General features: G+C 45.8%; 1 protein-coding gene across 1 annotated transcript in view; it reads left to right on the top strand.

Annotated features, from left to right (window-relative positions):
- Nucleotides 1-9,490, top strand: part of FAM169B (Protein) — a 66,053-nt gene extending 56,563 nt beyond the window's left edge. Inside the window, exons 6-7 of the mRNA XM_017851847.1 lie at nucleotides 7,569-7,663; nucleotides 8,989-9,490. Of these exons, the coding sequence (XP_017707336.1) occupies nucleotides 7,569-7,663; nucleotides 8,989-9,108 (215 nt within the window). The 3' untranslated portion in view covers nucleotides 9,109-9,490. The remainder of the gene's footprint in view (nucleotides 1-7,568; nucleotides 7,664-8,988) is intronic.
- The last annotated feature ends 3,061 nt before the right edge of the window (nucleotides 9,491-12,551 follow it).

The raw sequence follows: 12,551 nt of genomic DNA, 5'->3' as shown, positions 1-12,551 counted from the left end.
AAGACTTCCATAGATAGTGATTCCTCTGATGGTTCTGGGCAAAGTACACTGAAAACCTTCTGGAAAGGATTCACCATTCTAGATGCCATTAAGAACACTCAAGAACACTCATGATTCATGGAAGGTCAAAATATCCACATTCATAAGAGTTTGGAAGAAGTTGATTCCAACTCTTATGGATAACTTTGAGGGAGGAGTCCAAGACTTCAGGAAAGGAAGTCGCTACAGATGTGGTGGAAATAAAGAGAGAACTAGAATTAGAAGTGGAGCCTGAAGATGGGACTGAATTGCTGCAATCTCATGATTAAACTTGAACAGTTGAAGAGTTGCTTCTTATGCATGAGCAAAGAAAGTGGGTTCTCTAGTTGGAATCTCCTCCTGTTGAAGATGCAGTGGACATTGCTGAAATGACAACAAAGGATTTAGAATATTCCATAAATTAGTTGAGAAAGCAGCAGCAGCAGGGTTTGAGAGGATGAACTCCAATTTTGAAAGAAGTTCTACTGTGGGTAAAATGCTGTCAAACAGCATCACATGCTGCATAGAAATCTGTTGTGAAAGGAAGAATCAATTAGTGGAAGAAACTTCATTGCTGTGTTATTTTAAGAAATTGCCACAGCAACCCCACTCTGAGAAGCCATCAACCTTGAGGCAAGACCCTCCACCAGCACAAAGATTATGACTCCCTGAAGGCTCAGATGATCACTAGTATTGTTTAGCATTAAAATATATTTTAATTAAGGTATGTACATTGTATTTTTTAGACAAAAATGCTATTGCATGCTTGCTAGACTACAGTATACTATAAACATAACTTTTACGTGAATGCACTAGGAAATCAAAAAATTTGCGTGACTTGCTTTACTGTGATATTTGCTTTATTGTGGTGGTCTGGAACCAAACACACAGTATCTCCGAGGTCTGCCTGCACTTAGCATTGCACTGTGTAGGTTTCCATCTGTGTTCTTTCCCAGGGCCCCCCAGATGTTAAGAAGAGGGCCTAATGGAGTCCTCATGGACACCTGCAGAACCAGGAGCAGTTTCCCATTCACCTGGATTCAGGACATTGCCATGTGAAAATGTTCACCCATGAATGTGAGCATAAAAGTCTGGGAAGCTTGAGTGGACCCTGGAATCCAGGAGGGAGCAGAGGATAAGCCTGAAGGTTCTTTGGGAGGGAAGAAGGATGGTGCATGAAGAGTGGCCTGGGTGGATGGTGCTGAGGACTGAATTGGGCCCCCCACTCAAATTCATATGTTGAAGCCCTTGGTGTGACCACATTTGGAGATAGGGCCTTTAAAAAGTTAATTAAGGTTGAATGAAGTCCTGAGGGTGGGCCCCTAGTCCTGTATGATTGGTGTCCTTGTAAGAAGAGAGGCACCAGGATGGACCCAAACAGAAACAGCCGTATGAGGATGCAGGGAGAAAATGACCATTCGTAAGCCAAGGAGAGAAGCCTCAGGAGAAAACAACCCTGGGCCACCTTGATCTTGGATGTCCAGCCTCCATAACTGTGAGAAATAAATTTCTGTTGTTTAAACCAGTTGTCCCCAACCTTTTTGGCACCAGAGACTGGTTTCGTGGAAGACAGTTTTTCCATGGATGGGGCAGAGACAAGAGATTGGTTTCAGAATGATTCAAGCACATTACATTTATTTATTGTGCACTTTATTTCTATTGTTATTACATTTTAATATATAATGAAATAATTATACAGCTTACCATAATGTAGAATCAGTGGGAGCCCTGAGCTTATTTTCTTGCAACTAGATGGTCGCATCTGGGGGTGATGGGAGACAGTGACAGATCATCAGGCATTAGATTCTCATAAGGAGGGTGCAACCTTGCATGCAAAATTCATGATAGAGTCCATGCTTTTATGAGAATCTAATGCTGCCGCTGATCTGACAGGAGGCAGAGCTCAGGTGATAACATGAGCAATGGGAGCAACTATAAATACAGATGAAGCTTTGTGTACTCCTCCACCACTCACCTCCTGCTGTGCGTCCTGGCACTGGTCGGTGGCCCAAGGGTTGGGGACTCCTGGTTTAAGCCAACCGGTCTGCAGTGTTTTGTTAGAGGAGCCCTGGTAAATGAATGCAGATGGGAAGCATGGAGATGAGAGCTCCTCACCGGGAGGAGCCAGGGAGGTGGGCGTGTCCATGGTAGGCAGGTGAAAAAGTGGTTTGAGTGCCCCAGGGATTCCAGCAGAGATCAGGGGGTGGAGGGCTGCTAGAGGACTGGAGTGGGCTGTGTCTGAGACCCAGAGAGCTGGCGCAGAGTGAACCAGGGTGAGGTGGGGGACTTCCTGACTCACACTGCGTTCCCTTCTCCCAGTCTGTAGGCAGTTCCTGCTGGTCTGTCCGGAGGAGCGAGGGCGCCTGTGGGAGGTGGAGCCCCTGGGGGCCTGGGGCCAGTGCATCAGTGTCTGGCTCAAGGTTCAACTTCACCAGGCAAAGCTTCCAGACTGTGAGTAGGACTGAAACACTGCACCGTGTCTAGTTATTTCTGGTCTCAATACTAGTATGGATTTACATGATCTAATGAGACCCATGTGGATGTTATTTCTGTTGTGGCAAGAACAAAGGAGAGGCAGGACCTGGGTGGGGACATCTTATCCTCCAACGTTCCCCTCCTGAGTGAAGCACACCTTCCGGTCTTTCTTGCTCAAAAGATCACCCCAATTTAGCAGTTAGGAGCTCCCTGGGACTAAGGGACTCCCCTTTTAAAATTAGATAGATTATTGAAACATGTAAGATCAGTTTCCTCTGCCTAGCTGAAGATGAGTTGAAAACACTATTCTGAACAGGTAATGAAAGGTAATGTGTGGCTGGGCGCCGTGGCTCATGCCTGTAATCCCAGCACTTTGGGAGGCGGAGGCGGGTGGATCACGAGGTCAGGAGATCGAGACCATCCTGGCTAACACGGTGAAACCCCATCTCTACTAAAAATACAAAAAAATTAGCCAGGCGTGGTGGTGTGTGCCTGTAGTCCCGGCTACTCGGGAGGCTGAGGCAGGAGAATGGTGTGAACCCGGGAGGCGGAAAAAAAAAAAAAAAAAAAAAAAAAAAAAAAAAAAAAAAGAAAAGAAAGGTAATGTGTGCACTTGGTTGAAAACTCAAAAGGGTTTACTATGAAACGCGAGTCTCCTATCCTCCTCACCTCTGAGGGGACTGCACACATAATGGCAGTGCCGCAGAGACAACGTGCTGCAAAACCGCTGCCTGGTCTTTTTCACAGCAGCATAGTATGATGTCGCATGGACATGATGTCATTTGTTTCCCTGTTGACAGATGTGCACTCCGTCTTCAGTTTCTGGTTGCTCGAGACAGTGCCCCAGTGGCAGTTTGCCAGTGGGGTTTAGTGGAGGAAGCACGAAAACAGAGCCTTTGGTGGTGGGTTTCCAGGAGAGGCAGGGGGTGGGAAATCCTTTAAACAGTCAGATGGGAAAGCAGGCTTGCAGTGTCAGGATTTCCAAGTTGCTTTTTATTTTTTTTGAGACAGAGTCTGGCTCTGTCATCCAGGTTGGAGTGGAGTGGCGCAATCTTGGCTCACCGCAACCTCCGACTCCCGGATTCAAGGGATTCTCCTGCCTCAGCCACTTGAGTAGCTGGAACTACAGGCATGTGACACCATACTCGGCTAATTTTTGTATTTTTAGTAGAGACGGGGTTTCACCATGTTGGCCAGGCTTGAACTCCCGACCTCAGGTGATTTGCACTCCTTGGCCTCCCGAAGTGCTGGGATTACAGGTATGAGCCACCGCGCCCAACCCCAAGTTGCTTTTTTGACAGTGAACTTTCCACTTCTTGCAAGGTGGGTAACGGCTGCTCATGACAGGCGCTTCTCAGCTCAGCACTGAGAGGTGAGGCCAGGCCAGGGCTGGGGCAGCAGACACCTCCAGGCTGCAGGTGCTGCCATGGGTGGGAGGTGAGGGGGGACAGTTAATTTAAATTAACTGTCCAAAATGAAAGCCCTGGCTCTCCTTCACTCCTGGAGTGGGTGCTCCCATCAGCGTCAAATGCCATTTCTGCGGCTGCAGGTGGCTCATTAAGGGGTTGACAGGCAGCCGAGGTGTCAGGCTTTCTCTCCACGTGGTGACTGATCCACCTTAGGTGTTGACAGGTGAGCGTGCCTTGGAGTTTATTGATGATAATAGTGATCAGTTTTGCTTTTATGCTGGAAGGCTTAATGGATCTTTACAGATATTAGTGGGGTGACCAGGCACCCCGGAAGGAGGCATGGCAGGGCGGGGCTGTGCTGTGATCCTAATGAGGCAGTTAAGTGACTTGCCCTGTGGCACTGAGGAATGAAGGGAAGCCGGTCGTGTCCCTGGGCACTGAGCTGTCCAGCTGTGCGGGTTTATGGACACGCTTCACAAATGAGGCTGTGGGGCCTCGCACAGCCTCTGTGCTTGGATGTTTCAGTTCCTTGGCTGGAAATGGAAAAAGAAAATGTGCTGCATATTGAAATGTGGAAATCGCACAGGCCAGAGGGGTGAGCAGGGACGAGGATGTTTTCTCCTAATTGGGGAGATGGCTCCTCCTGGAGAATTCCACTGGGGCTGTTTCAAGAGCTGGGAGTCAGTGTGGTCTGGGCAGAGGAAACTGAGCTGGAAGTCAGATGCCAAACCTGTCACTTTAATTCACTCTGAGATTCACCAACTCTCGTTTTAAAACAGCAAATGAGGGGACTTGCACAGAGAATGTTCCAGAAGCATGCTTGAGTCCCTTGAAGGAATAAGGGTTATCATTATAATTAGGATATAATTAGATTACTAAAACTCTTTAATTAAAAAAAAAATTCTAAGTTATGGTCTTTTCACTGCCTGTATAAATCATGGCTAGTTCCCAGTTTCACCCACATCTTCTTTCCCCTCGAGGGCCCGCAGTCAGGGTTTTAATTCACTCAGGAAGGTTTTCAGCCAACCGGCTTCAACTTGCAGCCATTATGACAGTTAGTGCTGACATCTCAGGTTTTTTTCAAGTTGGTGAGTTGGGGCTGCAAATGTGATCACAGATTAGCTCAGTGCTCTGCAGTTTCTCGTCTGTTTCTGTCTTCATGGAAATCAGCAAGTGTTAGTGGATTAGAACTTCTTACGGGTCACCTAACAATGCAGATTCCGGAACCTTCTCTTCCCTGGGAAACTCAGGCCATTAATTGGATGTTAGTCTTAAATTAGTCAGTGATTCTTAGAGTTACTTTCTTGACTTGTTCTGTTTTTTCAAGTTTTATCTGTTCTTTCTTTTTCCTGACAGTTATTTTGGAGGTATCCTATAATTTTATGTGCCATAGAAATAGAACTGTAAGCAAGAAGCCCAGTGGAATCAATTGCTTCTTGCTCTAAATAAGGCATGAACATTTCACAACATTTCAAAGGGAAATTAACTTGTGCTCATTGCAAATGTTTTTTTAAAGACTATTTTTGAAGCAGCCTGATTGGTGGGCCAGGTCTTTAAAAGTTTGTGCGATCTTGGCTGTTGATAACATCTGCAGCTTATAATGGCCCTGAAAATATTTTCAGGTTATGCAGACCTTTTGAGGGAAGGAGTTTGTGGGAAATTTCTTTCTTCCTACGTTCAGTTACAGACAAAGCCTTTGAAACTTGACCAATAGGATCATAATTGCTTCTGATGTGATTTCCTGGTCAGCCTAAACATGGCTTAAGTTTCTTTACCAGAGAGAATGAAACTGAATATATCAACAGTGAAATGTTCTTTTACAAAATTGTTATTGGGGGCAGGAAATAATTGACTACTGCTTTAAAAATTATTTTTTTTCCATCTATAAGTCATAGTTTTGCTTTCTTTCTCTAGCTGAATTTTTAATCGATTCAGTTGTCATCCACAAATACATTTATTTGCATTTAATTTTTAAACCAGAAGGATCTTTGCATCAAGAATTGTGAAAATATGAGATGGGAGGCGGGGCTACTTTTCTGAAAGTTTAATGCCCAGGAAACTGCAGTTCTGACCTTTTTTTTTTTCAGTTTGTTCTGGTGACTCATACATTATAGAGTACAATAGCAACAGCAATTTTGTGGTGGTGCAGTGTGCTGGGGAGTGCTGGGGGCAAAACCACCATACTGGGTGTGTTTTCTTCTGGCAAATGCTGCTCTTTGACAGGTTGTGTGGCTCCCCTTAGTGGCCATTGTAATCTACTGCAGCCTTGGATGATAACTTACCTCTGTGATTAGGGCTCTGATACCTCCAGGTGTGCTTCCAAATTAGTGCACTCATTTTTAAAGATTTAATGAACCTCGATTAGGAATGAAATACAAGTAAACATTTGATAGCTCACAACACATAAAAACATTAGGAAAGGTGGCAAATTGATAATGGGTTTTCTACTTCATTTTCTCATTCATTCATTCGTGTATTCCTTTATTTGTTCATTCGATAACTGTTAATGGGGCATCTACGGGTGTGCCAGGCACTTCCTAGACGTTAGGGATGCAGTAGTGAATAGGGCTGACCTGGCTTCTGAACTCATTTACCAGCTAACTACATGGGCACCTACTACTGTGTGACATAAAAACTCTGTATGGCCAAGAGAGCTAAAGTGTGCTGATATTTTTAAGTGCCCACAATTAAATTTTGCCAAACCAAATTTTTCTAATTTATGCAGTTCTGTAAATACATTTAAAAATTTACTTATATAGATAACAACTAAATAATTCATTTGTTCTTTAGTAAACAAAATGTGTTACATAGGTATTTTCAGCTGAAATGCAAAACTGCGTTTTTTTTTTAGGGATCTGAACACCACACACACATATGGATTTGGGGACGTGGGGTGGAGAGGTGCAAAGGAGGACAAGAAAGTCATCCCTTTCCAAGTCGGTACTGATTTGGTAGGAGAGGAGGGAGACTCACTGAACGTGGGTGATTATGACCTCTCTTGTGAGCAAAACCACCAGTGAGGAAAAAAAAAAAAAAAAAAAAAAAAAAAAAAAAAAAAAAGGATCCAGGACTAGAACTGGGAATGTGAGTCCCTTGAATGCCAGAATCGATGGAAGAACAGATCACAATTCCAGCTCAGAAATGCTTGAGTGGAACCATTACTTTGCATCTCCTGACACCTGTCTTCTGGAGAGCATTGCAGCAAATGGCAAAGTGAAGGTCAAGAAGATAGAATTGATCTAACACCTTGGGAGGCTGAGGCCGGAGGATCACTTGAGGTCAGGAGTTCAAGACCAGCCTGACCAACATAGTGAAACCCCATCTCTACTATAAAAGTACAAAAATTAGCCAGGAATGGTGGCAGGCATCTGTAATCCCAGTTGCTTGGGAGGCTGAGGCGGGAGAATCGCTTGAACCTGGGAGGTGGAGGTTGCAGTGAGCCCAGATGGCGCCACTGCTCTCCAACCTGGGCCACAGAGGGAGACTCCATCTCAAAAAAAAAAAAAAAAAAAAAAAAAAAAAAAAAAAAAAAAAGGATATAGAATTGGGTCATGGCTATCAACATGTTTGCAAGGTCCCCAGTGTACCATTTCCTCTTTTGATTGTCCAGCCCCTTGGGAGCCACCCTCATTTGCTTATCCTCTTTCTCCTGCTTGGGGAGGGCAGCACACCCAGGAAATTCCGAGGAGAACGTGAGCCGTCATGCGAGGACTTCTCAGAATGACACACCCAGACAGTCTGCCCCTGGAGACAGCAGCAAGGTATGGTGATACTATATCACCCCCATGAACCTCTCACTTTCTTAGTAATCAGGTTGTCCTTGCTTAGTGAAGCCGTGGTCTGAACCTGCCAGGCAGCTTCCTAAATGACTCGGCTGTGGGCTTCTCGTGGCAGCGGGGCCTTGGTCTAGGCTCAGAATCTCTGGGCTATCATGGGAGGAGGGTGTTGCGAGGAGAGGCCTTTGTAATTAGATTTTTTATGGTTCTCTTCTCTAAACTAGACAAGCTCTAACGAAACCAAAATGGAACAGAACACATGGGAATTGGCCGTAACCTTGCATCGTTAAGGAAATATTGAAAAATCTGAATTTCAAATTTTGCCATGGACCAGTGTCTGTCAAGCAGAACAAAAAACAAGACAAATTTGTCTTTCTTTCCTCCTCCACTGCAAAAGCTCAGATTGCTGGGATGGAGTGGAATTAGGTATTAGGTTTTTGTATAATCCAGAGTGACTGTAGAGCAGAATCTTGAGGGAATATTAAGAATATTTCTTAGAGGCTTGTTGTCATTCAGTATTTCATAAGATTTTAGGTTTTCCTGGTTTTCCTGTGGCTAAACCAGACTCTTGCCCACACAGGGTATTGTGAAAATGTCCATTTTCTGGTGCCAAAGGGTCTTTGCTCTCAAATCCCTAAAGAGTCCAAAATTACTTTAAACTCACACTTGTACATCATGGACAAATACTGCTCATTTTGGAAAATATATTGCTCTGAAATAGAAGATTCAACAATGAAAGCATAAAATATCCCAGTAAGTGCTGGATTGTTTTAGAAAGCTGCTTCCTGTCTGACATTAGCTCTAGCCATCTGGCAGATGAGGGCTTTCATTTTCTTTGGTTCACCATAGAAAGATGGGCTAACCTAAGACCCAACAGGCACTGAACAGAGAGCGTAGTACTTGGCCATTTCTGTTGATCCTTGACTTTTCTTTTAAACCTCTGTCAGAGGAAGCAGAAGTGTCCAGGGTACTGTAACGCCCATGGGTGTGGACCTGGGGGAATTCTGCACATTTGAGCACGGAGTGCCAGCTTTGAAAGTAGTGCTTCCTTCCCTGCCCTTTCTCTGGTCTCCCCAGGCTGGGCTGTCCTTCAGTTCCTTTCAGTAAATATGTGCTCTTATGCACAAAACCTGATTTCCTGGTGGCTGGCTGGGGCGTTTGAACCTGGCCTATTCTGAATCTCAGCAGGAAGTGAAGGCGCAAGCCAGACCAGGACACCTGCATGTCCTGAACGTCCAGCCCCAGACTGTGTGGGACAACCCCATTGCCATGTTTAATTGGCATGCCTGTGGATTCTTTTCTGACTTCAGGAGAGGATGCGTGGAGAAGAATTGGAAGACACAAAGAATGATCCAGAGTGTGGAGTGGAAGAGGAGGATACCGGGCTGGCGGGGCAGACACTGGGCAAGCTTACAAAGTCCAGTCCCTGACGTCTCCAGATGCCCATCTGGGCCGGGTCCGGAGGCCTGCCTGGGGTCCCAGGATTCGGGTCTGAGACTTGTGTGGCCGGGAGTGCACCTTCCCCAGGGATCTTTGAGGGGCCAGTGACCTCGCGGGCCCCACATACCTCTGAGGTGGGCTCAGGCTCTAGAATGCCTGAGAACATGCTGCACTCAGCATACGACACCATGCAACAGTGGGGAAATATTTCCCTAAGTTAATTGTTGATAGTTCCTAAACATTTCAGAAGCTTACTTGTTAAAACTAATGTGGCTTTTGCTTCTCAGGATAAATTGGTGGGACTTCACCGGAACCACAGGGATGTTTTACTGAATGTACCTCTTTCCTTACAGAAGTTTAAAGATGCTCAGGAAGGGGCCACACCCATTCCATCTGGGCTGTAGAAACTCATTGCAGGTTTGCACATGCCAGCCTTGCTATTGCTGTGAGACCACGGACACCAAAGAGGTTTCCAGGGGGACACATGTTCTTTCCGGGGAGGCTTCAGCCACATCAGAAGTGCCTTGAGGGCAGGGGCAGGGGCTGGATGGTGCCTACTGCAGATTTGGAGCTCTTTTCTGGCCTGGTATACAGGAGGTGCTCAGAGAGGGCTCTGCACAGGCTTCAGCCATCAGCTTAGATGGGAAGCACCAGGTAGGAATTTGGGCAGATGTTGCTTCTAGCATATGGTGGCCTTGAGTGGAAAAGCTTGTGATAGTAAAAGCAACTAAAAATGACAGCCTGGCTTGAATGTGACATTGACCTCCCCATTCTCAAATACTGATGGAGCCCTGTCTGGTGGCTTGTGTATGGCCGCACTTGGGATGCAGAGACAGGGACCTACTCTCAGGCCCCAGGTCCGATGGGCTAGGCAGAGCTGTCCCAGAGCCGTCTGCCCTCCTCAAGGGTGGAGCGCAAATCCAGGCTGCTTTAGGGAGCCCAAAGCCTGCTCCCTGAGAGCTGGGACGGTGCTTTCTCTACAACTGGGCCCAGCCTTGCTGATTTCAGTAGGATTTTTCCCAGAGAAAGCTGGTCAGGCCCTCTTGAGGAAGATGACCCAAGTTCTTGCCCCTGCTTTTGGGAAAATGCAAATCTGATCCCACTGCCGAGGACACCCCAAAACCCTCTGTGCTCATCACTGACTTTGGAGAAGCCAGGGGCCTGCTACCGTGGGCCTTGCCGCCTCTGCTCTTTGCTGTTGGAGTTCAGCTGCAGGGTCAGCCCTGGGCTGCCTGGTTACCTTGTTGACAGAGAAATAGGGTTTTACCTTTTTTTTTTTTTTTTTTGAGACGGAGTCTTGCTCTGTCACCCAGGCTGGAGTGCAGTGGCGTGATCTTGGCTCACTGCAAGCTCCACCTCCTGGGTTCACGCCATTCTCCTGCCTCAGCCTCCTGAGTAGCTGGGACTACAGGCACCCGCCACCACGCCTGGCTATTTTTTGTATTTTTAGTAGAGACGGGGTTTCACCGTGTTAGCCAGGATGATCTCGATCTCCTGACCTTGTGATCCGCCTGCCTCGGCCTCCCAAAGTCCTGGGATTACAGGCGTGAGCCACCGCGCCCTGCTGGGTTTTACCTTTTTAGGATATAATAAAGCCCCTCCTGTGGCCTGGTAAGGAGACCACCAACAGTCCCAAGTTCTGGGAATACATCATCTGTTCTTTGAGCAGTCAAAGGACACACACAGTGGGAGCTGTTATTTATTAATCCATGCACCCAGCTGTCCATCTGTCTGACCATCCATCCATCTATCCATCCATTTATCCATCTGTCCGTCCATCCATCCATCATCCATCCATCCATCCATCCATCCATCCATCCATCCTCCATCTATCCATCATCCGATCCATCCATCCAGCCATCCATCATCCATCCATCCACCCATCCATCATCCATCCATCCATCCATCCATCCATCCATCCATCCATCTTCCATCCATCCATCCTCCATCCATCCATCATCCATCCATCTATCCACCCATCCATCATCCATCCATCCATCATCCATCCATCCATCCATCCATCCATCCATCCATCCATCCATTCATTCTGTTGTACAACAGATATTCAGCATGCTTTCTCAGGGACATGCTGTGTGCCGGGCACAGGGGATATAAGTGAGGTGTGGTTACTGGCCTCAGGAAACTCTCTTCTCTTTAAAGGAATATCTTCTGGAGTGTTCAACTGGAGTTTTCATCTCTCTTGCACCCATTACAAAGATGGAAGGGTCCAATTGACTAGAAATATAGTTTAGAGCTTCATATGGAGACATCATGAAGCCTGCCTCCCCCCTGCCCCTTACACAATGGGCTCTCTGTGCAGGTGGCACAGAACATAAAAGTAGAGTTAAGTCTTCAGCCTAGAGGGTGCCCTGTGTGTGGTGTCAGATGTAACCTTTCACATGGGATGTGTGTGCTGTGAGCATTGTGCTATTTGAGATGAATGGTTAGTATTTTGTGTTTACATGAAAATTAATGTTTAAAAATGTCTCAGGGGTTTGATGAAGTTACTGTTCAATAAAAATAAACCTCTCAGGGAAGAACAGCTGATGTATTGATGGCTTTGTTTAAGGGCATATGAATCGACCACACAAGTTAGAAGGCAATGCCGTGGAACTGAGAGCAACCTCCTGCCCAGTCCGTGCCAGCTGTGAGGCCGTGTGCAGGGGTCCCTTCCAGCACTGTGTGCAGGACTGCCCATAATGCACATGTTTGTGTGTGTTGTCTTGTTTTATTAAATCAATTTTATTTTCGGTTTTCTGTGTTCCTGTCTCTTATTTTTAAACAGCTCTATTGAGATATTATATACAAACCTTAAAGTTCCCTCATTTAAACTAATAATTCAGGCCTGGCGAGGTGGCTCATGCCTGTAATCCCAGCAATTTGGGAGAAGATGCATGTGGATCACTTGAGCTCAGGAGTTCAAGACCAGCCTGGCCAACATGGTGAAACTCTGTCTCTACAAAAATACAGAAATTAACCAGAGGTGTGGCCACTAATCTATATATAAATTTGCCTCTTCTGGATATGTCATTTAAGCGGAATCACACAATATGGGGTCTTTCACAGCTGGCATCTTTCACTTAGTATAATTTTTCCAAGGTTCATCCATGTTGTGGTGGGTGTCATCAGTTCTTACTCCTTTTGATTGCCAAATAACATCCCATGGTATGGATGTAGAACACTGTATTTTGGCATTCACTAGGTGATGTAGTCTGGATTGATTTGAGGTTTTGGTAGTTCTCAATGATGCTGCTATGAATATACACATACACAAATACAAGTTTGTGTGTGTACATATGTTTTCAGTTCTCTTGGGTACACATCCAAGAGTGGAATTTCTGGATCATATGGTAACTCTTGAGGAACTGCCAAATTTTTTTCCAAGTCCCTGCACCATTTTATATTCTTACCAGCCAGGTATGAGAGTTTCTGC

Source organism: Rhinopithecus bieti, unplaced genomic scaffold (genome assembly GCF_001698545.2).
Source record: "Rhinopithecus bieti isolate Rb0 unplaced genomic scaffold, ASM169854v2 scaffold_33664, whole genome shotgun sequence".
In the NCBI taxonomy this organism is placed as follows: domain Eukaryota; kingdom Metazoa; phylum Chordata; class Mammalia; order Primates; family Cercopithecidae; genus Rhinopithecus; species Rhinopithecus bieti.
Note: the sequence above shows the minus strand (reverse complement) of the source record. Positions and strands in the feature narration are given on the sequence as shown.